Raw genomic sequence first — 27955 nt, 5'->3', positions numbered from 1 at the left:
TGAATCAAATTGGAAACGTATATTTGCGTTGGGATTCAGTCACTCTTCCATCAGATAGAAAGCTAATTTGCTAACACAGACAAACATTTTCTCAACTTTCTGTTAAGGAGATAAACCTCAGAAAGCTGCTCCTGGACAATTACTGATAAGAAAACATACAGACCTAATCTATGCAGCAGGACTTTGGGGTTGAAATCAGCCTCCAGCGTTTTGCCTCGATGCTCCATTTCTTCTAATGGAGACGGCTCCTCTTCACAACCAGAGCGATTGGTCAACTGGTGGTGAGTTCAACTTGTGGGTCCAGCTGAGAGAGACAGGAACCACAAAATGAACCATGTTAAAAAGCTACAAATCATTGTAAAATATAATCTGATTCTATAACTCATCTATTAGGATATTTAGTTAGTCCCAGTTATTCTCACAGGACAATAGTTGGGTTTCTTAATGTGCAGTATTGTACTTTTTACTTTAGTTCAACAAACAGAATAGAGACATCGGCTAAAGTTTGGTAACCAAAGAAAAAATGTTCAAAGCTTACAGAATAAGTAAAATAATTAAAACTGAAAAATGACTAAATAAATGACATAACATAACAAACATAGCAGTGGCCTCTGACCCCTACAAGCAACATCCAAAGAGCTGATTTAGACAAAAGCAGTAATTTAAAGCGTGTGGAAGAACTTCATGCATTATTTCCTCAAAGTTTTAATTCCACAGCAATATTTCAGCTCACCAGGACGCTGGAGTTCACAGATGATCCCACAACTGATCCTCAGCAGGAAATGGCCGCTCTGCGCCGCACTCGGCTCTTCTTCACCATCCGTTTCTGAAACACACCATCCTGTTAAAATACTGCCTGCTCAACACTTTACTGCGAAGGTACAAACATATTTCAACAAACTATGACAATATTTACAGTTTCTTTTACCATAAAATTATCATCTAATCATGAAAACCAGCACGCGTTGTCCCCGCACGACCCAAGATGGAGAAACAGGAAATCCTATTATTCAGTATCTTCTTCCTCTTGCGGTTTTTGCGGGTTGGCAAAAAAAATAAGCCTTCCGGTGCCGCCACCTACTGGTGAGGAGTGCAGGTAAAATTGGCGATTTTATTCTATTGTCAGAGCGAAAACTATTTAAATTTGGTTAGGACTGTCAGTGTTAGATATTGAAACAAGTACAAAAAACTTTTCTCTCACATATAAGTATTACAAATGTCTATATGTTGTATATCTTAAGTTTTTGAGAAAATATTTTTTCATAAATATTTAGACGTAAAAGTATCCATACCTTTTGCATACTTAGTTATTTTCATTCAACAGAGCAGTTCATTTCAAATGACAAGAGGAATTCCTTAAGAATAAAAATCCAATCTACATTTTCTGTTTTCAACAGCATTTCAATAATAAATTTTAAATTAGGTGTATATTGTAAAAGCAACATTTTATATTCCTACTTCTGATCAGAAAAACATGTGGTAACAATAAAAGATCAATTTAAATCTAGTATTAATCAGAAGTGTGAATAATTTTGAGCCATAATTATTTTAGAAATATTTCTTTACGCATAGAATGGTGTAATAAAAACACAATTTAACCTTTGTTTGGATTGTTTATTCCAATGAATTTTCAAAAACCAGAATTCCTTTAGATGCACTACATTACCAACAAAGACTAAATTTGGAGCAGAAACATGGTTTTAAGAAAACTTTCAGCTCTTCTAAATGTATGGCTCGATGACAGGAGCAGCCACAATGGATAAGGTGAAATTTTGAGATACTTGTGACAAAGTAATGATCTTTTCAGGAAGGATCAGAGCAGATTACCTGCTAAGTCCCTGAATACTTGAAAAGAACATTTTCATAGGAAAATCACCGTTTTTGACTTAATTATATTTACAGAGTGATTAGGATTTTTTATTGCATTAAATATTACAAAAGTTGACATTAAAACAAATACAAATAGATTTTTGCAATACATCTAGAAAGCTGAAAACAACAGGAGGATTTTCTATTTATTTACATTTTAAGAGTCGTAACTAACTGCAGCTTGAAATGGATCCAACCAAATCTCTCAATATTTCACAGACAGCTAGCTACACATGTTTTATTTTAAAGATAAAGTGCAGCTGAATTAGCCTCCGGTGATTTAATATGCAGGGGAATTTTTACATGAAGATGCATTTAATTGGCAAATAGTGACCTGTACTTGTTTAGTACTGGTCTTGTTTGGTCTAATCCAAGTTTAGATCCTTAAGAATCTACAGACTAGACGTTTCTCAACCTTTTTTGGGCCAGTGCCCCCCTAGACTTTATCCAGGTCCCTCACCGCCCCCCACCAAAGAATTTGTAGGCTCCTTTACACTGACTATTATTGGGGCATGCCATAGCAATGCATGGCAGGCACCTATTGTTCTACACCTAATAGAATGTTTCTTTATTTATTTATTTTTATTCCGTCACCGTTAATGCAGAGGGAGCTATTATTTTTATTGGGATTCGGAGTTACCATGGCGACATGATTCGCAAAAAATGAAAAAAATCCAAAATCCCATTAAAGTCAATGGAGCGAGGAAAAATAAAATACTTAAAATACCCTATTTTTGAGGAATTTCTGTGTCGTCATAAATTGACGTAGAAATGCCATTCAAATTTCAGTTTGTAGATATGTCCGTGATCTCTTCTAAAGTGAAGACAGTACGTCAATACCAATTACAGTTTGTCCACATCTTGTCTCCAAGCGACCCAAAGTTTTAGATTTTTCATAAAATTAGAGTGTAACTGAAACCAGCTGCCGCTCCGTTAGTGAGAAAAAAAGTGGATTTCGGACCCCTAAATAATTTTAAATAACCGCCACGCCTACAGGTATGGCTCTATCAATATTGAAGTCAGTCATGACATTCACACGCATGCCTGCTTTAAAATGTATTCAAAATTTCTCTAAGGCTTACTTTTTTCTTTCAAGGTGCTTTAGAGCAAAGTCATCGTAGAGGGTAAATCTGACGCTCTCAAGTGTTTTCCATACATTTCTGAAAAATTTAGGTGCTCAGCGCACACCATTTTTCTCTCATCGCTGTTATTACTATGAGTGAGGTAGAGATATGAATCGCAGGACTATCGGAGACGACAAATAGCCCTCTCATACGCTTCAAACGGTTTTCGAATACGTATCACGGTTCCCGAACAGGAAGGAGTTGTTCGGACAGCTTTTTTTAGTGAAACTGGCTGGCTCAAACAGATAGAATTATGTCTCCCCCTGTGTGTCTCTCTCACGGCTGGCAGTTGGCAGAGAGGATTAATCACCATAGCAACAGAACACAGGCCACAGCTGCTGATTCAGACTACAAACACGTGGCCACCTCTGTAGTTCTAACTACGGCAAGCACCCAGTTAAAGCAGAGGGCTAGGTTTAACCCCACCACTGTTACACATTGGATCAGAGTGACCATTTAAAATGAAGCTTAATAAGAATTTCAAAATAAAAGCCTTGACCATTTTCACATCATGCAATTGCTCTATTCGTCATTATATAACTGGTGTTACCAAACCACTGTTACACACTGGATTAGTGTGGCCATTTCAAATGATGTTAACTGAAATTTTCAAAATAAAAGCCTTGACCATTTTTACATCAAGCAATTGGTCTGTAGGGATTTACATGACTGTTTTAACCAAACTACTAATTCACGTTGAATTAGTGTGGTCATATAAAATGGAGCTTACTTATTTTGAAGCTTCAATATTCCTCCCACATTAGTGCACCGCCTATGGTGGTGCAATAATATTAGCATTTTTTATGTTTGTTTTCCTCAGGATAACATTAGCACAAATATTAGCATTTCACTGCCCTTGACTTAGCACTAACCTTTTACCTAAAGTTAGCTATTAGCTAAATTTCTTATTAATTAGACATGCTTAGTATACTGAATTGAGCAAGTAAAATTAAAACAATATGGTCGTGTTGCTCCACATGCTACTGCCAGCATTTAGGCAAACATTAGCAAATTGGCTAATTTTAGCTTATGCATTAACTTTAACATAATGAAACTTACAACTACAGCTTAGTCAACATGCTTCTGCCTCTCCACAGGTTTTTACTACATTGCAGTTTTCTTTAGCATTAATGCAAATTTTTAGCATCATAATGCTGGGTTAAAGCCGACGGGCACACCTTGGCATGCCTCGTAAAATTTCTGCAGGAATATTCTAATTTTATTATTAATAATACCATCACTGTTGTAGATGTTTTGATTTTTATATTTGTTTCTGTATTTATCATCAAAAATAATTTTTCCGAGAACAAAAATGCCATGGGGATAGAAATTATTTTCACAGGCGTCTACGAAAAATGCAATGAACATTCAAGTTAAAATTGGTAGGCCAAACAGCAGCCAATCACAGTGGAAAAAATATTCTTGCTCTTGCCATTTTCTAGTTGTTAAATAAACGAGCAGATAAAAGATGTTCAACAGGCCAGTTTAAACTTTGAACTATTTGCAAAATGACTAAGCTCTGCAACATTAAAACATGGATAGAACTGTATCTACATTAATCATAGCTCTTCTTCTCTTCAGTGTTTCTGTGGGTTTCTGGTGGTGCAGCTCTGTGCTGCCTTCAGGAGAATGGGACATCAGAGTATCATCCATAAAACTTCACTCACATGGCATTTATTGTGAAAACCAGAGCTTTCAGTGTAAAAATTAAAGTTCCAGATCCTTTTAATGCCATGAGACATAAACATGGATCATATCTTTATAAATCAACCTGTCTATTGATTTATATATTTTAATAGTTTTACTGGACAGAAATTACAAAGAACAAATCTGGTTCTAAATCAAATCCTAATTATTCAAATTGAAAGTGTCATGGAGTCATCAGCCTCATGACATTAACACTGACATGAAAAATAATATTGAAGAAATAAATGTATCAAATCTAATTAAAAACATAAATAAGTGATCAGTTATTTACTGTTATGGTCTGGAAGATAATTATTCTCAGTACTAGATATGGTCTCAACAAACCCATGGCACTTCATCAATGTTATTTCACCTATTATCTGGAAATAGTGTCTTGTTTATTCTTGCCATACAGTCCTCTGTATTAATTATTCAGCGAAAGGTCTTGCCATACCAGTTTATTCCTCCGTGTTTACTTTAGTTTCAGTTTATTCTTGCATTTTGTTCTTCATTCATTTCCATTTAGTTTCCTTTGATTAGTATTGTCCTCTCTTGGATTATTGCTATGTCCACTTTAGTTTCTTTCCTGTTGCTAGATTTATTTTATCCTTTATTCACCATCAGTAATCTTCACTCATCACCTGCTGCGCCTCCAAATCGTCATGTTTCACATCATGTGTTGATTTTTCACTGTTCAGTGTCGGATTCTCTGTTTTTATGACATAATTCATATCTAGTTCGTCGCTCCGTTTTATGTCTCGCTTCTCCCGTTTCAAAGTTTTGCGCAATGTGCGTCTCATTTTTTGTTTATGTTTTAACTAACTATGGTGCGAAGTGTTCAGGAAACGTATTGACGGGGAAAAGGCAGACTGACATAAACCTTTTAAAACAATGGAAACAATTTCGGTATTCTGATTATTGAAATTTAAAAGTGCTGTGTTGTTCCATCACACCCGCTTCATACCGGACCACTTACAGCACTGATGTTAACGCTATAAAATGAACGCCCTTTATCGTGATATCACCCATGGAGGGATTTCTTTATTTAAATGGATTCATTTATCAGAGGGATACAAAGTCAGGGTATCGTGATTTTAGTAATTACATGTTCATAAGAGCGATTTTCTGTTGTCCTTCCATGGAAGCAGGCGGCCTTCAAACGGTGAAGCTACTAGTAGCAGGAGAACGGAGCTGCACCAAGAAGCTACAAACACTGAATAGAAGGAGAGCTGCCATTGATACAGTTGCAGCCAAGCATGATTTAATGTTATGAAATACAATTTTAGAAAGTTGCTCAAAGATTAAACTGGTATTGTTGTGCTTATAAGGTGTAAAGTTTACCTTCGACCAAACGCCCCCCAAAGGAATCCCAGCGCCCCCTGCCGTCCTCTGAACGCCCCCCGGAGGGCGGTACCGCTCACGTTGAGAACCGCTAGACTAGATTATATTCTGAAGCACAACAAACCTATGAAAATAAACTCGCATGAAGTCATTTTACATTATTGAACATATACACCGCCAGGCAGAATCATCAAACCGCTAACAAGATCGGAGAACATCTGTGGCACAGCTGTATCTACAGCAATAACAAAAATGCAGTAAAGAAATGATTTATTAGTATCAACTCGGTGAGAAATCACATTTCCAGCAATACAAGAGAAAATGCCTAGTGTATTCAATAAAATGCTTATAGAAATCAAATAAAACCATTAGTGGAAGAGAAACGTACCTAAATACAAAAGTTGTCTTAAAAGCACAGAAAATCTCCACAATAAAATCTACAAAAATACCATTTTAAATCAGTTTCCATTGTCATAAGCGTTTCATAGACTAACACTCACAGCTGAATAACTTTGTTTTTCCTTACAGTATTCCTGTCATGAAGTGTGTTTTGGAAGTGGTGAGGCAGACGCTGAGACCCAGGTTGAAGTGAAGGAAAGTTGATTTTAATGGTAATAATCCACAAGAAAAAATGCAAAAATCCTGGCAGCAGAGCGAGAGTGGAAGGCTAAGGCTTGACAACTGGTAGCAACAGGAAAAACCAACGGGAAAAAACTACAGCCAGACTACAAGTTAACATTACACTCAATGAGACAAACCACCAGCACCCGACAAGGAACACAGGTGTCATTAAATACACAGAGAGTAATCAGGGAACGAGACACACCTGGGAACAATCAAGGGGAAAATCAGGACAGCACAGAGACTCACTAGAAACAGACCCTAAAATAAAAACAGAGAAACGTAAATCTCACTTAAATGTGATTTCCATTTGTAATAGGTTTTGTCCTCATTTCCTGTCCCTAAAATATCACAACTAGAATGTTTATCTTTAGTGAATTCTCATGTGTTTAAAATTGGTTTCTGGATACATCCAGGTCCAGAAAGTTAACAACTGAAATGTTTATCCTGTGTGGATTCTCATGTGTCGAATTAAATGTTTTCTGCTACATCTGTATCCACAAAGATCACAACTGAAAGGTTTCTCTCCTGTGTGGATTCTCATGTGTTCTCTTAAACTTGATTTCTGGCTACATCTGTATCCACAAAGATCACAGCTGAAAGGTTTCTCTCCTGTGTGCATTCTCATGTGTCTATTTAAACTCGATTTTCTGTTACACCTGTATCCACAAACATCACAACTGAAAGGTTTCTCTCCTGTGTGGATTCTCATGTGACGAATTAAATTTTTCCTGCTACATCTGTATCCACAAAGATCACAGCTGAAAGGTTTATCCTCTGTGTGGATTCTCATGTGTACATTTAAACTTGATTTTCTGCTACATCTGTATCCACAAAGATCACAACTGAAAGGTTTATCCTCTGTGTGTATTCTCATGTGTCTATTTAAACTTGATTTCTGGCTACATCTGTATCCACAAAGATCACAACTGAAAGATTTATCCTCTGTGTGGATTCTCATGTGTCTATTTAAACTTGATTTCTGGCTACATCTGTATCCACAAAGATCGAACGAGAGTGGAAGGCTAAGGCTTGACAACTGGTAGCAACAGGAAAAACCAACAGGAAAAAACTACAGCCAGACTACAAGATAACTCTACACTCAATGAGACAAACCATCAGCACCCGACAAGGAACACAGGTGTCATTAAATACACAGAGAGTAATCAGGGAACGAGACACACCAGGGAACAATCAAGGGAAAATCAGGACAGCACAGAGACTCACTAGAAACAGACCCTAAAACAAACACACAGAGAAACGTAAATCTCACTTAAATGTGATTTCCATTTGTAATAGGTTTTGTCCTCATTTCCTGTCCCTAAAATATCACAACTAGAATGTTTATCTTTAGTGGATTCTCATGTGTTTAAAATTGGTTTCTGGAAACATCCAGGTCCAGAAAGTTAACTGAAATGTTTATCCTGTGTGGATTCTCATGTGTCGAATTAAATGTTGTTTTCTGCTACATCTGTATCCACAAAGATCACAACTGAAAGGTTTCTCTCCTGTGTGGATTCTCATGTGTCGAATTAAATGTTGTTTTCTGCTACATCTGTATCCACAAAGATCACAACTGAAAGGTTTCTCTCCTGTGTGGATTCTCAGGTGTTCACTTAAACTTGATTTCTGGCTACATCTGTATCCACAAAGATCACAGCTGAAAGGTTTATCCTGTGTGTGGATTCTCATGTGTCTATTTAAACTCGATTTTCTGCTACACCTGTATCCACAAACATCACAACTGAAAGGTTTCTCTCCTGTGTGGATTCTCATGTGACGACTCAAATCTTTCCTGCTACATCTGTATCCACAAACATCACAACTGAAAGGTTTCTCTCCTGTGTGGATTCTCATGTGTCTATTTAAATGCGCTTTCTGGATACATCTGTATCCACAAAGATCACAACTGAAAGGTTTCTCTCCTGTGTGGATTCTCATGTGTCTATTTAAATGCGCTTTATGGCTACATCTGTATCCACAAAGATCACAGCTGAAAGGTTTATCCTCTGTGTGGATTCTCATGTGTACATTTAAACTTGATTTTCTGCTACATCTGTATCCACAAAGATCACAACTGAAAGGTTTATCCTGGGTGTGGATTCTCATGTGTCCACTTAAATTTGATTTCTGGCTAAATTTGTAGCCACAAAGATCACAAATGAAAGGTTTCTCTCCTGTGTGGATTCTCATGTGTACATTTAAACTTGATTTTCTGTTACATCTGTATCCACAAAGATCACAACTGAAAGGTTTATCCTCTGTGTGGATTCTCATGTGTACATTTAAACTTGATTTACTGTTACATCTGTATCCACAAAGATCACAACTGAAAGGTTTATCCTGGGTGTGGATTCTCATGTGTCCACTTAAATTTGATTTCTGGCTACATCTGTATCCACAAAGATCACAGCTGAAAGGTTTCTCTCCTGTGTGGATTCTCATGTGTCTATTTAAACTCGATTTTCTGTTACACCTGTATCCACAAACATCACAACTGAAAGGTTTCTCTCCTGTGTGGATTCTCATGTGACGAATTAAATTTTTCCTGCTACATCTGTATCCACAAAGATCACAGCTGAAAGGTTTATCCTCTGTGTGGATTCTCATGTGTACATTTAAACTTGATTTTCTGCTACATCTGTATCCACAAAGATCACAACTGAAAGGTTTATCCTCTGTGTGTATTCTCATGTGTCTATTTAAACTTGATTTCTGGCTACATCTGTATCCACAAAGATCGAACGAGAGTGGAAGGCTAAGGCTTGACAACTGGTAGCAACAGGAAAAACCAACAGGAAAAAACTACAGCCAGACTACAAGATAACTCTACACTCAATGAGACAAACCACCAGCACCCGACAAGGAACACAGGTGTCATTAAATACACAGAGAGTAATCAGGGAACGAGACACACCAGGGAACAATCAAGGGAAAATCAGGACAGCACAGAGACTCACTAGAAACAGACCCTAAAACAAACACACAGAGAAACGTAAATCTCACTTAAATGTGATTTCCATTTGTAATAGGTTTTGTCCTCATTTCCTGTCCCTAAAATATCACAACTAGAATGTTTATCTTTAGTGGATTCTCATGTGTTTAAAATTGGTTTCTGGATACATCCAGGTCCAGAAAGTTAACTGAAATGTTTATCCTGTGTGGATTCTCATGTGTCGAATTAAATGTTGTTTTCTGCTACATCTGTATCCACAAAGATCACAACTGAAAGGTTTCTCTCCTGTGTGGATTCTCATGTGTCGAATTAAATGTTGTTTTCTGCTACATCTGTATCCACAAAGATCACAACTGAAAGGTTTCTCTCCTGTGTGGATTCTCAGGTGTTCACTTAAACTTGATTTCTGGCTACATCTGTATCCACAAAGATCACAGCTGAAAGGTTTATCCTGTGTGTGGATTCTCATGTGTCTATTTAAACTCGATTTTCTGCTACACCTGTATCCACAAACATCACAACTGAAAGGTTTCTCTCCTGTGTGGATTCTCATGTGACGACTCAAATCTTTCCTGCTACATCTGTATCCACAAACATCACAACTGAAAGGTTTCTCTCCTGTGTGGATTCTCATGTGTCTATTTAAATGCGCTTTCTGGATACATCTGTATCCACAAAGATCACAACTGAAAGGTTTCTCTCCTGTGTGGATTCTCATGTGTCTATTTAAATGCGCTTTATGGCTACATCTGTATCCACAAAGATCACAGCTGAAAGGTTTATCCTCTGTGTGGATTCTCATGTGTACATTTAAACTTGATTTTCTGCTACATCTGTATCCACAAAGATCACAACTGAAAGGTTTATCCTGGGTGTGGATTCTCATGTGTCCACTTAAATTTGATTTCTGGCTAAATTTGTAGCCACAAAGATCACAAATGAAAGGTTTCTCTCCTGTGTGGATTCTCATGTGTACATTTAAACTTGATTTTCTGTTACATCTGAATCCACAAAGATCACAACTGAAAGGTTTATCCTCTGTGTGGATTCTCATGTGTACATTTAAACTTGATTTACTGTTACATCTGTATCCACAAAGATCACAACTGAAAGGTTTATCCTGGGTGTGGATTCTCATGTGTCCACTTAAATTTGATTTCTGGCTAAATTTGTAGCCACAAAGATCACAAATGAAAGGTTTCTCTCCTGTGTGGATTCTCATGTGTACATTTAAACTTGATTTTCTGTTACATCTGTATCCACAAAGATCACAACTGAAAGGTTTATCCTCTGTGTGGATTCTCATGTGTACATTTAAACTTGATTTACTGTTACATCTGTATCCACAAAGATCACAACTGAAAGGTTTATCCTGGGTGTGGATTCTCATGTGTCCACTTAAATTTGATTTCTGGCTACATCTGTATCCACAAAGATCACAACTGAAAGGTTTCTCTCCTGTATGGATTCTCATGTGTACATTTAAATATGATTTCTGGCTACATCTGTATCCACAAAGATCACAACTGAAAGGTTTCTCTCCTGTATGGATTCTCATGTGTGTGTCTAAGGTACTTCTGTTGCTAAATGTGTGTCCACACAATTTACAGAGATGTTCACGTCCTGCTATGGTTCTCGCATGTCCTTTTGATGTTGGATTTCTATTACATATTTCACCATTGTCATCACAGATAAACTTCATTTCAACCTGAACTTTCCTCATTGAGTCTGGGGTTTTCTTTGAAGTAAAGGTTTTAATTTTATCCTCAAAGTTTGGAGAACCTTTAGTGGAATTGCTCACCTTTCTGTCATTTGCCCTGTACTTACTATTTGGTCTGTAATCTGGCAATTGTCCAAGTTGAAAGTGAACATTATTTACATCAGCTTCTTCCTCCTCCTCAATGAGTTCAGTCTCTGATGAGTTGGAATAATCTCCATGATATCGAGTCTTGATAGATTCTGCTGCTTCACGGTGATCTTCTGGTAACTCTCTGTCTTGCATGTGGTGCCGATGAAGGCGAGATGATGGGAGAAACTCTTCATCATCCTCATTCATGGTTGGTGGGAGAGACTCTGGCCCTTTAAAGTTAAAACCTGGACCATGGTCTTCAGGAGCATCTTCTTTAAGCAGCAACACCTGCTGAGCATCTGCAGGAACCAATGAAGCAAATTACAAATATAAGAAACCACTGCAGCTTTATATTCACATCATTACTTGAGTTAAAAACCATCCTACGTAAATTTTAGACTTCAGATCGAACTGCCATTTTGTTCGCTCTGAGGCAACACCCCCACCGGAAATCAGCATTTTAAGCCTGTTTTTGATAGCATCTCTTCACCAGCAACAGTGATAACAAAGACCAGTTTAAAGTTGAAGCACTGAACTGAGCTGGGAGAGCCGAACAATCACACAGTCCCTGCCTCCTTGCAGCAGCTTCACCTCTAGCAGCATTTATATAAACCATCTATGTGGCTCATTTTTGGACAAAACTGCACCACAGTATTTTTTAGGTATAAAAGTCACACCACTTGTTTAGCGTATACAAGCTTAATGTAAAACCCAAACGGGTCTGTCACTGTAATACAATTTGCTAGGTACATAATTGTCCCAGAAATTATTAAAATAAACTAAGGGCATCAAATTCATTTTTATTTTGGGTCACATCAAAACTATGAATGTCCTCAAAGAGCTGGATCTGGCAAAACATGTTGATAAAATCCATTAATAAACCTCTAAAATGTGAAAAAATAGTTTCCTCTGCACTCAATGGATACCTTTTTAACGGTTAAATAAACCTGAACATTATTTCACATTGATTTAGTTTAGCAGTTTTGTGGACAGGGGAAAAACAAAAAACTACTCCGGCTTTAATCTTCTGAGATCAAAAGTCAAAATTTTGAGAAAAATAGTCTAATTTTTTTACTTTTGATATTAGAAGATTAAAATCATAATAATTCTTACATGGTTCTTTACGTTGTTGTGATTGAATGCAGACTTCCCAGACCAAAGTGCCTCTATACCCAGTTTCAGAGCTAATGAGGAAGAGGGTCTGACTCCAACCATCATTTGAACAGTTTGTTCAATCTGGGTGAAGATCAGAAAGATAACCGACTTCAAGCCTAAATGATGAGAGTTATCTAGAAAAAGAAAGCAAAAGACCTGAACATAATCTTCAATGGCTTTAGGAACCAGAGCTCCACTGAACCAAGAGCAGCAGAAAAGTTGAATGATGATGAATCAAATTGGAAACGTATATTTGCATTGGGATTCAGTCACTCTTCCATCAGATAGAAAGCTAATCTGCTAACAAAGACAGTTTCTCATTTTTCTGTTAAGGAGATAAACCTCTGAAAGCTGCTCCTGGACAATTACTGATAAGAAAACATACAGACCTAATCTATGCAGCAGGACTTTGGGGTTGAAATCAGCCTCCAGCGTTTTGCCTCGATGCTCCATTTCTTCTAATGGAGACCGCTCCTCTTCACAACCAGAGCGATTGGTCAACTGGTGGTGATGTCAACTTGTGGGTCCAGCTGAGAGAGACAGGAACCACAAAATGAACCATGTTAAAAAGCTACAAATCATTGTAAAATATAATCTGATTCTATAACTCATCTATTAGGATCTTTAGTTGGTCCCAGTTATTCTCACAGGACAATAGTTAGGTTTCTTAATGTGCAGTATTGTACTTTTTACTTTAGTTCAACAAACAGAATAGAGACATCGGCTAAAGTTTGGTAACCAAAGAAAAAATGTTCAAAGCTTACAGAATAAGTAAAACTAATAATTAAAACTGAAAAATGACTAAATAAATGACATAACATAACAAACATAGCAGTGGCCTCTGACCCCTACAAGCAACATCCAAAGAGCTGATTTAGACAAAAGCAGTAATTTAAAGCGTGTGGAAGAACTTCATGCATTATTTCCTCAAAGTTTTAATTCCACAGCAATATTTCAGCTCACCAGGACGCTGGAGTTCACAGATGATCCCACAACTGATCCTCAGCAGGAAATGGCCGCTCTGCGCCGCACTCGGCTCTTCTTCACCATCCGTTTCTGAAACACACCATCCTGTTAAAATACTGCCTGCTCAACACTTTACTGCGAAGGTACAAACATATTTCAACAAACTATGACAATATTTACAGTTTTCTTACCAGAAATATCATCTAATCATGAAAACCAGCACGCGTTGTCCCCGCACGACCCAAGATGGAGAAACAGGAAATCCTATTATTCAGTTTCTTCTTCCTCTTGCGGTTTTTGCGGGTTGGCAAAAAAAATAAGCCTTCCGGTGCCGCCACCTACTGGTGAGGAGTGCAGGTAAAATTGGCGATTTTATTCTATTGTCAGAGCGAAAACTATTTAAATTTGGTTAGGACTGTCAGTGTTAGATATTGAAACAAGTACAAAAAACTTTTCTCTCACATATAAGTATTACAAATGTCTATATGTTGTATATCTTAAGTTTTTGAGAAAATATTTTTTTCATAAATATTTAGACGTAAAAGTATCCATACCTTTTGCATACTTATTTTCATTCAACAGAGCAGTTCATTTCAAATGACAAGAGGAATTCCTTAAGAATAAAAATCCAATCTACATTTTCTGTTTTCAACAGCATTTCAATAATAAATTTTAAATTGGGTGTATATTGTAAAAGCAACATTTTATATTCCTACTTCTGATCAGAAAAACATGTGGTAACAATAAAAGATCAATTTAAATCTAGTATTAATCAGAAGTGTGAATAATTTTGAGCCGTAATTATTTTAGAAATATTTCTTTACGCATAGAATGGTGTAATAAAAACACAATTTAACCTTTATTTGGATTGTTTATTCCAATGAATTTTCAAAAACCAGAATTCCTTTCGATGCACTACATTACCAACAAAGACTAAATTTGGAGCAGAAACATGGTTTTAAGAAAACTTTCAGCTCTTCTAAATGTATGGCTCCATGACAGGAGCAGCCACAATGGATAAGGTGAAATTTTGAGATACTTGTGACAAAGTAATGATCTTTTCAGGAAGGATCAGAGCAGACTACCTGCTAAGTCCCTGAATACTTGAAAAGAACATTTTCATAGGAAAATCACCGTTTTTGACTTAATTATATTTACAGAGTGATTAGGATTTTTTATTACATTAAATATTACAAAAGTTGACATTAAAACAAATACAAATAGATTTTTGCAATACATCTAGAAAGCTGAAAACAACAGGAGGATTTTCTATTTATTTACATTTTAAGAGTCGTAACTAACTGCAGCTTGAAATGGATCCAACCAAATCTCTCAATATTTCACAGACAGCTAGCTACACATGTTTTATTTTAAAGATAAAGTGCAGCTGAATTAGCCTCCGGTGATTTAATATGCAGGGGAATTTTTACATGAAGACGCATTTAATTGGCAAATAGTGACCTGTACTTGTTTAGTACTGGTCTTGTTTGGTCTAATCCAAGTTTAGATCCTTAAGAATCTACAGACTAGACGTTTCTCAACCTTTTTTGGGCCAGTGCCCCCCTAGACTTTATCCAGGTCCCTCACCGCCCCCCACCAAAGAATTTGTAGGCTACTTTACACTGACTATTATTGGGGCATGCCATAGCAATGCATGGCAGGCACCTATTGTTCTACACCTAATAGAATGTTTCTTTATTTATTTATTTTTATTCCGTCACCGTTAATGCAGAGGGAGCTATTATTTTTATTGGGATTCGGAGTTACCATGGCGACATGATTCGCAAAAAATGAAAAAAATCCAAAATCCCATTAAAGTCAATGGAGCGAGGAAAAATAAAATACTTAAAATACCCTATTTTTGAGGAATTTCTGTGTCGTCATAAATTGACGTAGAAATGCCATTCAAATTTCAGTTTGTAGATATGTCCGTGATCTCTTCTAAAGTGAAGACAGTACGTCAATACCAATTACAGTTTGTCCACATCTTGTCTCCAAGCGACCCAAAGTTTTAGATTTTTCATAAAATTAGAGTGTAACTGAAACCAGCTGCCGCTCCGTTAGTGAGAAAAAAAGTGGATTTCGGACCCCTAAATAATTTTTAAATAACCGCCACGCCTACAGGTATGGCTCTATCAATATTGAAGTCAGTCATGACATTCACACGCATGCCTGCTCCCGTAAAATGTACTCAAAATTTCTCTAAGGCTTACTTTTTTCTTTCAAGGTGCTTTAGAGCAAAGTCATCGTAGAGGGTAAATCTGACGCTCTCAAGTGTTTTCCGTACATTTCTGAAAAATTTAGGTGCTCAGCGCACACCATTTTTCTCTCATCGCTGTTATTACTATGAGTGAGGTAGAGATATGAATCGCAGGACTATCGGAGACGACAAATAGCCCTCTCATACGCTTCAAACGGTTTCCGAATACGTATCACGGTTCCCGAACAGGAAGGAGTTGTTCGGACAGCTTTTTTTAGTGAAACTGGCTGGCTCAAACAGATAGAATTATGTCTCCCCCTGTGTGTCTCTCTCACGGCTGGCAGTTGGCAGAGAGGATTAATCACCATAGCAACAGAACACAGGCCACAGCTGCTGATTCAGACTACAAACACGTGGCCACCTCTGTAGTTCTAACTACGGCAAGCGCCCAGTTAAAGCAGAGGGCTAGGTTTAACCCCACCACTGTTACACATTGGATCAGAGTGACCATTTAAAATGAAGCTTAATAAGAACTTCAAAATAAAAGCCTTGACCATTTTTACATCATGCAATTGCTCTATTCGTCATTATATAACTGGTGTTACCAAACCACTGTTACACACTGGATTAGTGTGGCCATTTCAAATGATGTTAACTGAAATTTTCAAAATAAAAGCCTTGACCATTTTTACATCAAGCAATTGGTCTGTAGGGATTTACATGACTGTTTTAACCAAACTACTGTTTCACGTTGAATTAGTGTGGTCATATAAAATGGAGCTTACTTATTTTGAAGCTTTTATTTCAAAATAAAAGCTTCAATATTCCTCCCACATTAGTGCACCGCCTATGGTGGTGCAATAATATTAGCATTTTTTATGTTTGTTTTCCTCAGGATAACATTAGCACAAATATTAGCATTTCACTGCCCTTGACTTAGCACTAGCCTTTCACCTAAAGTTAGCTATTAGCTAAATTTCTTATTAATTAGACATGCTTAGTATACTGAATGGAGCAAGTAAAATTAAAACAACATGATCGTGTTGCTCCACATGCTACTGCCAGCATTTAGACTAACATTAGCAAATTGCCTAATTTTAGCTTATGCATTAACTTTAACATAATGAAACTTACAAGTACAGCTTAGTCAACATGCTTCTGCCTCTCCACAGGTTTTTACTACATTGCAGTTTTCTTTAGCATTAATGCAAATTTTTAGCATCATAATGCTGGGTTAAAGCCGACGGGCACACTTTGGCATGCCCCGTAAAATTTCTGCAGGAATTTTCTAATTTTATTATTAATAATACCATCACTGTTGTAGATGTTTTGATTTTCATATTTGTTTCTGTATTTATCATCAAAAATAATTTTCCCGAGAACAAAAATGCCATGGGGATAGAAATTATTTTCACGAAAAATGCAATGAACATTCAAGTTAAAATTGGTAGTCCAAACAGCAGCCAATCACAGTGGAAAAATATTCTTGCTCTTGCCATTTTCTAGTTGTTAAATAAACGAGCAGATAAAAGATGTTCAACATGCCAGTTTAAACTTTGAACTATTTGCAAAACGACTGAGCTCTGCAACATTAAAACATGGATAGAACTGTATCTACATTAATCATAGCTCTTCTTCTCTTCAGTGTTTCTGTGGGTTTCTGGTGGTGCAGCTCTTTGCTGCCTTCAGGAGAATGGGACATCAGAGTATCATCCATAAAATTTCAATCACATGGCATTTAATGTGCAAACCAGAGGTTTCAGTGGAAAAATTAAAGTTCCAGATCCTTTTAATGCCATGAGACAGAAACATGGATTATATCTTTATAAATCAACCTGTCTATTGATTTAAAGATTAATAGTTTTACTGGACAGAAATGACAAAGAACAAATCTGGTTCGTAATCAAATCCTAATGATTCAAATTGAAAGTGTCATGGAGTCATCAGCCTCATGACATTAACACTGACATGAAAAATAATATTGAAGAAATAAATATATCAAATCTAATTAAAAACATAAATAAGTGATCAGTTATTTACCGTTATGGTCTGGAAGATAATTCTCAGTACTAGATATGGTCTCAACAAACCCATGGCACTTCATCAATATTATTTCATCTTTTATCTGGAAATAGTGTCTTGTTTATTCTTGCCATACAGTCCTCTGTATTAATTATTGAGCGAAAGGTCTTGCCATACCAGTTTATTCCTCCGTGTTTACTTTAGTTTCATAGTTTATTCTTGCATTTTGTTCTTGATTTCCATTTAGTTTCCTTTGATTAGTATTGTCCTCTCTTGGATTATTGCTATGTCCACTTTAGTTTCTTTCCTGTTGCTAGATTTATTTTATCCTTTATTCACCATCAGTAATCTTCACTCATCACCTGCTGCGCCTCCTAATCGTCATGTTTCACATCATGTGTCGATTTTTCACTGTTCAGTGTCGGATTCTGTTTTTATGACATAATTCATATCTAGTTCGTCGCTCCGTTTTATGTCCCGCTTCTCCCGTTTCAAAGTTTTGCGCAATGTGCGTCTCATTTTTTGTTTATGTTTTAACTAACTATGGTGTGATGCGTTCAGGAAACGTATCGACGGGGAAAAGGCAGACTGACAGAAACCTTTTAAAACAATGGAAACAATTTCGGTATCCTGATTATTGAAATTTAAAAGTGCTGTGTTGTTCCATCACACCCGCTTCATACCGGACCACTTACAGCACTGATGTTAACGCTATAAAATGAACGCCCTTTATCGTGATATCACCCATGGAGGGATTTCTTTATTTAAATGGATTCATTTTTCAGAGGGATACGAAGTAAGGGTATCGTGATTTTAGTAATTACATGTTCATAAGAGCGATTTTCTGTTGTCCTTCCATGGAAGCAGGCGGCCTTCAAACGGTGAAGCTACTAGTAGCAGGAGAACGGAGCTGCACCAAGAAGCTACAAACACTGAATAGAAGGAGAGCTGCCATTGATACAGTTGCAGCCAAGCATGATTTAATGTTACGAAATACAATTTTAGAAAGTTGCTCAAAGTCTAAACTGGTATTGTTGTGCTTATAAGGTGTAAAGTTTACCTTCGACCAAACGCCCCCCAAAGGAAACCCAGCGCCCCCTGAACGCCCCCCGGAGGGCGGTACCGCTCACGTTGAGAACCGCTAGACTGGATTATATTCTGAAGCACAACAAACCTATGAAAATAAACTCGCATGAAGTCATTTTACATTATTGAACATATACACCAGGCAGAATAATCAAACCGTTTAGATCAGAGAACATCTGTGGCACAGCTGTATCTACAGCAATAACAAAAATGCAGTAAAGAAATGATTTATTAGTATTAACTCGGTGAGAAATCACATTTCCAGCAATACAACAGAAAATGCCTAGTGTATTCAATAAAATGCTTATAGAAATCAAATAAAACCATTAGTGGAAGAGAAACGTACCTAAATGCAAAAGTTGTCTTAAAAGCACAGAAAATCTCCACAATAAACTCTACAAAAATACCATTTTAAATCAGTTTCCATTGTCATAAGTGCTTCATAGACTAACACTCACAGCTGAATAACTTTGTTTTTCCTTAGAGTATTCCTGTCATGAAGTGTGTTTTGGAAGTGGTGAGGCAGACGCTGAGACCCAGGTTGAAGTGAAGGAAAGTTGATTTTAATGGCAATAATCCACAAGAAAAAAAATGCTAAAATCCTGGCAGCAGAGCGAGAGTGGAAGGCTAAGGCTTGACAACTGGTAGCAATAGGAAAAACCAACAGGAAAAAACTACAGCCAGACTACAAGATAACATTACACTCAATGAGACAAACGACCAGCACCCGACAAGGAACACAGGTGTCATTAAATACACAGAGAGTAATCAGGGAACGAGACACACTTGGGAACAATCAAGGGGAAAATCAGGACAGCACAGAGACTCACTAGAAACAGACCCTAAAATAAACACAGAGAAACGTAAATCTCACTTAAATGTGATTTCCATTTGTAATAGGATTTGTCCTCATTTCCTGTCCCTAAAATATCACAACTAGAATGTTTATCTTTAGTGAATGCTCATGTGTTTAAAATTGGTTTCTGGATACATCCAGGTCCAGAAAGTTAACAACTGAAAGGTTTATCCTGTGTGGATTCTCATGTGTCGAATTAAATGTTGTTTTCTCCTACATCTGTATCCACAAAGATCACAACTGAAAGGTTTCTCACCCGTGTGGATTCTCATGTGTCTATTTAAACTTGATTTCTGGCTACATCTGTATCCACAAAGATCACAACAGAAAGGTTTATCCTCTGTGTGGATTCTCATGTGTACACTTAAATTGTATTTTTGGCTACATCTGTATCCACAAAGATCACAACTGAAAGGTTTATCCTCTGTGTGGATTCTCATGTGTCTATTTAAATTGTATTTCTGGCTACATCTGTATCCACAAAGATCACAGCTGAAAGGTTTATCCTCTGTGTGGATTCTCATGTGTCTATTTAAACTTGATTTCTGGCTACATCTGTATCCACAAAGATCACAACTGAAAGGTTTATCCTCTGTGTGGATTTTCATGTGTACATTTAAATGCGATTGCTGGCTACATCTGTATCCACAAAGATCACAACTGAAAGGTTTTTCCTCTGTGTGGATTCTCATGTGTACATTTAAACTTGATTTCTGGCTACATCTGTATCCACAAAGATCACAACTGAAAGGTTTTTCCTCTGTGTGGATTCTCATGTGTCCATTTAAATGCGATTGCTGGCTACATCTGTATCCACAAAGATCACAACTGAAAGGTTTATCCTCTGTGTGGATTCTCATGTGTCTATTTAAACTTGATTTCTGGCTACATCTGTATCCACAAAGATCACAACTGAAAGGTTTTTCCTCTGTGTGGATTCTCATGTGTACATTTAAACTTGATTTCTGGCTACATCTGTATCCACAAACATCACAAATGAAAGGCTTCTCTCCTGTATGGATTCTCATGTGTGTGTCTAAGGTACTTCTGTTGCTAAATGTGTGTCCACACAATTTACAGAGATGTTCACGTCCTGCTATGGTTCTTGCATGTCCTTTTGATGTTGGATTTCTATTACATATTTCACCATAGTCATCACAAATAAACTTCATTTCAACCTGAACTTTCCTCATTGAGTCTGGGGTTTTCTTTGAAGTAAAGGGTTTCATTTTATCCTCAAAATTTGGAGAACCTTTAGTTGAATGGCTCACCTTTCTGACATTTCCCCTGCATTTGCCATTTGGTCTGTAATCTGGCAATTGTCCAAGTTTAAAGTGACCATTATTTACATCAGCTTCTTCCTCCTCCTCAATTAGTTCAGTCTCTGATGAGTTGGAATAATCTCCATGATATTGAGTCTTGATAGGTTCTGCTGCTTCACAGTGATCTTCTGGTAACTCTCTGTCTTGCATGTGGTGCCGATGAAGGCGAGATGATGGGAGAAACTCTTCATCATCCTCATTCATGGTTGGTGGGAGAGATTCTGGTAGGTCAAAACCTGGACCATGTTCTTCTGGAGCATCTTCTTTAAGCAGCAACATCTGCTGAGCATCTGCAGGAACCAATGAAGCAAATTACAAACATAAGAAACCACTGCAGCTTTATATTCACATCATTACTTGAGTTAAAAACCATCCTACGTAAATTTTAGACTTCAGATCGAACTGCCATTTTGTTCGCTCTGAGGCAACATCCCCACCGGAAATCAGCATTTTAAGCCTGTTTTTGATAGCATCTCTTCGCCAGCAACAGTGATAACAAAGACCAGTTTAAAGTTGAAGCACTGAACCGAGCTGGGAGAGCCGAACAATCACACAGTCCCTGCCTCCTTGCAGCAGCTTCACCTCTAGCAGCATTTATATAAACCATCTATGTGGCTCATTTTTGGACAAAACTGCACCACAGTATTTGTTAGGTATAAAAGTCACACCACTTGTTTAGCGTATACAAGCTTAATGTAAAACCCAAACGGGTCTGTCACTGTAATACAATTTGCTAGGTACATAATTGTCCCAGAAATTATTAAAATAAACTAAGGGCATCAAATTCATTTTTATTTTGGGTCATATCAAAACTATGAATGTCCTCAAAGAGCTGGATGTGGTAAAACATGTTTATAAAATCCATTAATAAACCTCTAAAATGTGAATAAATAGTTTCCTCTGCACTCAATGGATACTTTTTAACAGTTAAATAAACCTGAACATTATTTCACATTGATTTAGTTTAGCAGTTTTGTGGTCAGTGGAAAAACAAAAAACTATTCTGGCTTTAATCTTCTGAGATCAAAAGTCAAAATTTTGAGAAAATAGTCTAAATATTTGACTTTTGATATTAAAATATTAAAATCATAATAATTCTTACATGGTTCTTTACGTTGTTGTGATTGAATGCAGACTTCCCAGACCAAAGTGCCTCTATACCCAGTTTCAGAGCTAATGAGGGAGAGGGTCTGACTCCAACCATCATTTGAACAGTTTGTTCAATCTGGGTGAAGATCAGAAAGATAACCGACTTCAAGCCTAAATGATGAGAGTTATCTAGAAAAAGAAAGCCAAAGACCTGAACATAATCTTCAATGGCTTTAGGAACCAGAGCTCCACTGAACCAAGAGCAGCAGAAAAGCTGAATGTTTCAATGATGAATCAAATTGGAAACGTATATTTGCGTTGGGATTCAGTCACTCTTCCATCAGATAGAAAGCTAATCTGCTAACAAAGACAGTTTCTCATTTTTCTGTTAAGGAGATAAACCTCAGAAAGCTGCTCCTGAACAATTACTGATAAGAAAACATACAGACCTAATCTATGCAGCAGGACTTTGGGGTTGAAATCAGCCTCCAGCGTTTTGCCTCGATGCTCCATTTCTTCTAATGGAGACCGCTCCTCTTCACAACCAGAGCGATTGGTCAACTGGTGGTGAGTTCAACTTGTGGGTCCAGCTGAGAGAGACAGAAACCACAAAATGAACCATGTTAAAAAGCTACAAATCATTGTAAAATATAATCTGATTCTATAACTCATCTATTAGGATCTTTAGTTGGTCCCAGTTATTCTCACAAGACAATAGTTGGGTTTCTTAATGTGCAGTATTGTACTTTTTACTTTAGTTCAACAAACAGAATAGAGACATCGGCTAAAGTTTGGTAACCAAAGAAAAAATGTTCAAAGCTTACAGAATAAGTAAAACTAATAATTAAAACTGAAAAATGACTAAATAAATGACATAACAAACATAGCAGTGGCCTCTGACCCCTACAAGCAACATCCAAAGAGCTGATTTAGACAAAAGCAGTAATTTAAAGCGTGTGGAAGAACTTCATGCATTATTTCCTCAAAGTTTTAATTCCACAGCAATATTTCAGCTCACCAGGACGCTGGAGTTCACAGATGATCCCACAACTGATCCTCAGCAGGAAATGGCCGCTCTGCGCCGCACTCGGCTCTTCTTCACCATCCGTTTCTGAAACACACCATCCTGTTAAAATACTGCCTGCTCAACACTTTACTGCGAAGGTACAAACATATTTCAACAAACTATGATAATATTTACAGTTTTCTTACCAGAAATATCATCTAATCATGAAAACCAGCACGCGTTGTCCCCGCACGACCCAAGATGGAGAAACAGGAAATCCTATTATTCAGTTTCTTCTTCCTCTTGCGGTTTTTGCGGGTTGGCAAAAAAAATAAGCCTTCCGGTGCCGCCACCTACTGGTGAGGAGTGCAGGTAAAATTGGCGATTTTATTCTATTGTCAGAGCGAAAACTATTTAAATTTGGTTAGGACTGTCAGTGTTAGATATTGAAACAAGTACAAAAACTTTTCTCTCACATATAAGTATTACAAATGTCTATATGTTGTATATCTTAAGTTTTTGAGAAATATTTTTTTCATAAATATGTAGACGTATAAGTATCCATACCTTTTGCATACTTATTTTCATTCAACAGAGCAGTTCATTTCAAATGACAAGAGGAATTCCTTAAGAATAAAAATCCAATCTACATTTTCTGTTTTCAACAGCATTTCAATAATAAATTTTAAATTGGGTGTATATTGTAAAAGCAACATTTTATATTCCTACTTCTGATCAGAAAAACATGTGGTAACAATAAAAGATCAATTTAAATCTAGTATTAATCAGAAGTGTGAATAATTTTGAGCCGTAATTATTTTAGAAATATTTCTTTACGCATAGAATGGTGTAATAAAAACACAATTTAACCTTTTTTGGATTGTTTATTCCAATGAATTTTCAAAAACCAGAATTCCTTTCGATGCACTACATTACCAACAAAGACTAAATTTGGAGCAGAAACATGGTTTTAAGAAAACTTTCAGCTCTTCTAAATGTATGGCTCCATGACAGGAGCAGCCACAATGGATAAGGTGAAATTTTGAGATACTTGTGACAAAGTAATGATCTTTTCAGGAAGGATCAGAGCAGACTACCTGCTAAGTCCCTGAATACTTGAAAAGAACATTTTCATAGGAAAATCACCGTTTTTGACTTAATTATATTTACAGAGTGATTAGGATTTTTTATTACATTAAATATTACAAAAGTTGACATTAAAACAAATACAAATAGATTTTTGCAATACATCTAGAAAGCTGAAAACAACAGGAGGATTTTCTATTTATTTACATTTTAAGAGTCGTAACTAACTGCAGCTTGAAATGGATCCAACCAAATCTCTCAATATTTCACAGACAGCTAGCTACACATGTTTTATTTTAAAGATAAAGTGCAGCTGAATTAGCCTCCGGTGATTTAATATGCAGGGGAATTTTTACATGAAGACGCATTTAATTGGCAAATAGTGACCTGTACTTGTTTAGTACTGGTCTTGTTTGGTCTAATCCAAGTTTAGATCCTTAAGAATCTACAGACTAGACGTTTCTCAACCTTTTTGGGCCAGTGCCCCCTAGACTTTATCCAGGTCCCTCACCGCCCCCCACCAAAGAATTTGTAGGCTACTTTACACTGACTATTATTGGGGCATGCCATAGCAATGCATGGCAGGCACCTATTGTTCTACACCTAATAGAATGTTTCTTTATTTATTTATTTTTATTCCGTCACCGTTAATGCAGAGGGAGCTATTATTTTTATTGGGATTCGGAGTTACCATGGCGACATGATTCGCAAAAAATGAAAAAAATCCAAAATCCCATTAAAGTCAATGGAGCGAGGAAAAATAAAAAACTTAAAATACCCTATTTTTGAGGAATTTCTGTGTCGTCATAAATTGACGTAGAAATGCCATTCAAATTTCAGTTTGTAGATATGTCCGTGATCTCTTCTAAAGTGAAGACAGTACGTCAATACCAATTACAGTTTGTCCACATCTTGTCTCCAAGCGACCCAAAGTTTTAGATTTTTCATAAAATTAGAGTGTAACTGAAACCAGCTGCCGCTCCGTTAGAGTGAGAAAAAAAGTGGATTTCGGACCCCTAAATAATTTTTAAATAACCGCCACGCCTACAGGTATGGCTCTATCAATATTGAAGTCAGTCATGACAATCACACGCATGCCTGCTCCCGTAAAATGTACTCAAAATTTCTCTAAGGCTTACTTTTTTCTTTCAAGGTGCTTTAGAGCAAAGTCATCGTAGAGGGTAAATCTGACGCTCTCAAGTGTTTTCCGTACATTTCTGAAAAATTTAGGTGCTCAGCGCACACCATTTTTCTCTCATCGCTGTTATTACTATGAGTGAGGTAGAGATATGAATCGCAGGACTATCGGAGACGACAAATAGCCCTCTCATACGCTTCAAACGGTTTCCGAATACGTATCACGGTTCCCGAACAGGAAGGAGTTGTTCGGACAGCTTTTTTTAGTGAAACTGGCTGGCTCAAACAGATAGAATTATGTCTCCCCCTGTGTGTCTCTCTCACGGCTGGCAGTTGGCAGAGAGGATTAATCACCATAGCAACAGAACACAGGCCACAGCTGCTGATTCAGACTACAAACACGTGGCCACCTCTGTAGTTCTAACTACGGCAAGCACCCAGTTAAAGCAGAGGGCTAGGTTTAACCCCACCACTGTTACACATTGGATCAGAGTGACCATTTAAAATGAAGCTTAATAAGAATTTCAAAATAAAAGCCTTGACCATTTTTACATCATGCAATTGCTCTATTCGTCATTATATAACTGGTGTTACCAAACCACTGTTACACACTGGATTAGTGTGGCCATTTCAAATGATGTTAACTGAAATTTTCAAAATAAAAGCCTTGACCATTTTTACATCAAGCAATTGGTCTGTAGGGATTTACATGACTGTTTTAACCAAACTACTGTTTCACGTTGAATTAGTGTGGTCATATAAAATGGAGCTTACTTATTTTGAAGCTTTTATTTCAAAATAAAAGCTTCAATATTCCTCCAACATTAGTGCACCGCCTATGGTGGTGCAATAATATTAGCATTTTTTATGTTTGTTTTCCTCAGGATAACATTAGCACAAATATTAGCATTTCACTGCCCTTGACTTAGCACTAGCCTTTTACCTAAAGTTAGCCATTAGCTAAATTTCTTATTAATTAGACATGCTTAGTATACTGAATGGAGCAAGTAAAATTAAAACAATATGGTCGTGTTGCTCCACATGCTACTGCCAGCATTTAGGCTAACATTAGCAAATTGGCTAATTTTAGCTTATGCATTAATTTTAACATAATGAAACTTACAAGTACAGCTTAGTCAACATGCTTCTGCCTCTCCACAGGTTTTTACTACATTGCAGTTTTCTTTAGCATTAATGCAAATTTTTAGCATCATAATGCTGGGCTAAAGCCGACGGGCACACTTTGGCATGCCCCGTAAAATTTCTGCCGGAATTTTCTAATTTTATTATTAATAATACCATCACTGTTGTAGATGTTTTGATTTTTATGTTTGTTTCTGTATTTATCATCAAAAATAATTTTCCCGAGAACAAAAATGCCATGGGGATAGAAATTATTTTCACGAAAAATGCAATGAACATTCAAGTTAAAATTGGTAGGCCAAACAGCAGCCAATCACAGTGGAAAAAATATTCTTGCTCTTGCCATTTTCTAGTTGTTAAATAAACGAGCAGATAAAAGATGTTCAACATGCCAGTTTAAACTTTGAACTATTTGCAAAACGACTGAGCTCTGCAACATTAAAACATGGATAGAACTGTAACTACATTAATCATAGCTCTTCTTCTCTTCAGTGTTTCTGTGGGTGTCTGGTGGTGCAGCTCTGTGCTGTCTTCAGGAAAGTGGAACATCAGAATATCATCCATAAAACTTCACTCACAAGGCATTTATTGTGAAAACCAGAGGTTTCAGTGGAAAAATTAAAGTTCCAGATCCTTTTAATGCCATGAGACAGAAACATGGATTATATCTTTTTAAATCAACCTATTGATTTAAAGATTAATAGTTTTACTGGACAGAAATTAGAAAGAACAAATCTGGTTCTAAATCAAATCCTAATGAGTCAAATTGAAAGTGTCATGGAGTCATCAGCCTCATGACATTAACACTGACATGAAAAATAATATTGAAGAAATAAATGTATCAAATCTAATTAAAAACATAAATAAGTGATCAGTTATTTACTGTTATGGTCTTGAAGATAATTATTCTCAGTACTAGATATGGTCTCAACAAACCCATGGCACTTCATCAATATCATTTCACCTTTTATCTGGAAATAGTGTCTTGTTTATTCTTGCCATACAGTCCTCTGAATTAATTATTGAGCAAAAGGTTTTGCCATACCAGTTTATTCCTCCGTGTTTACTTTAGTTTCATAGTTTATTCTTGCATTTTGTTCTTCATTCATTTCCATTTAGTTTCCTTTGATTAGTATTGTCCTCTCTTGGATTATTGCTTTGTCCACTTTAGTTTCTTTCCTGTTGCTAGATTTATTTTATCCTTTATTCACCATCAGTAATCTTCACTCATCACCTGCTGCGCCTCCTAATCGTCATGTTTCACATCATGTGTCGATTTTTCACTGTTCAGTGTCGGATTCTGTTTTTATGACATAATTCACATCTAGTTCGTCGCTCCGTTTTATGTCTCGCTTCTCCCGTTTCAAAGTTTTGCGCAATGTGCGTCTCATTTGTTGTTTATGTTTTAACTAACTATGGTGTGATGCGTTCAGGAAACGTA

At 36.8% G+C, this 27955-nt stretch overlaps 3 protein-coding genes across 4 annotated transcripts; all 3 read right to left on the bottom strand.

The window, feature by feature from the left end:
- Nucleotides 1-245: 245 nt before the first annotated feature.
- On the bottom strand, nt 246-14120 carry LOC145549715 (uncharacterized). Of its 2 annotated transcripts, XM_081602395.1 has the most exons (6): nt 13759-14120; nt 13565-13657; nt 12991-13131; nt 11425-11745; nt 734-826; nt 246-304 (listed from the first exon to the last, which is right to left on the bottom strand). In XM_081602395.1, exons 3-6 carry the CDS (start codon nt 13052-13054, stop codon nt 288-290), a joined length of 495 nt encoding a protein of 164 aa, XP_081458521.1. In that variant the 5' UTR covers nt 13055-13131; nt 13565-13657; nt 13759-14120; the 3' UTR covers nt 246-287. The 2 variants fall into 2 exon arrangements, with proteins under 2 accessions (XP_081458521.1, XP_081458520.1); XM_081602394.1 differs by lacking the exons at nt 246-304; nt 734-826 and having other exon boundaries at nt 9378-11745.
- On the bottom strand, nt 6604-9335 carry LOC145549717 (uncharacterized). The gene has a single exon (XM_081602397.1). It carries the CDS (start codon nt 9333-9335, stop codon nt 8061-8063), a length of 1275 nt encoding a protein of 424 aa, XP_081458523.1. The 3' UTR covers nt 6604-8060.
- A 5380-nt stretch (nt 14121-19500) lies between the features above and the next one.
- Nucleotides 19501-23599, bottom strand: LOC145549716 (uncharacterized). Its single transcript, XM_081602396.1, has 4 exons — nt 23355-23599; nt 23161-23253; nt 22592-22732; nt 19501-21343 (listed from the first exon to the last, which is right to left on the bottom strand). Exons 3-4 carry the CDS (start codon nt 22653-22655, stop codon nt 19899-19901), a joined length of 1509 nt encoding a protein of 502 aa, XP_081458522.1. The 5' UTR covers nt 22656-22732; nt 23161-23253; nt 23355-23599; the 3' UTR covers nt 19501-19898.
- Between the last annotated feature and the right edge of the window lie 4356 nt (nt 23600-27955).

The sequence above is a fragment of the Poecilia reticulata genome, chromosome 21 (genome assembly GCF_904066995.2).
Source record: "Poecilia reticulata chromosome 21, P_reticulata-male-v2, whole genome shotgun sequence".
Taxonomy (NCBI): domain Eukaryota; kingdom Metazoa; phylum Chordata; class Actinopteri; order Cyprinodontiformes; family Poeciliidae; genus Poecilia; species Poecilia reticulata.
Note: the sequence above shows the minus strand (reverse complement) of the source record. Positions and strands in the feature narration are given on the sequence as shown.

Excerpts from the sequence above, each read along its gene's own strand:
- LOC145549717 (XM_081602397.1), bottom strand. The coding sequence starts at position 9,335 with ATGAGAATACACACAGAGGATAAACCTTTCAGTTGTGATCTTTGTGGA.
- LOC145549715 (XM_081602394.1), bottom strand. The coding sequence starts at position 13,054 with ATGGAGCATCGAGGCAAAACGCTGGAGGCTGATTTCAACCCCAAAGTC. Across the intron at positions 11,746-12,990 it reads AGTCCTGCTGCATAGATTAG|ATGCTCAGCAGGTGTTGCTG; the intron begins GTCTGTATGTTT and ends TGGTTCCTGCAG.
- LOC145549716 (XM_081602396.1), bottom strand. The coding sequence starts at position 22,655 with ATGGAGCATCGAGGCAAAACGCTGGAGGCTGATTTCAACCCCAAAGTC. Across the intron at positions 21,344-22,591 it reads AGTCCTGCTGCATAGATTAG|ATGCTCAGCAGATGTTGCTG; the intron begins GTCTGTATGTTT and ends TGGTTCCTGCAG.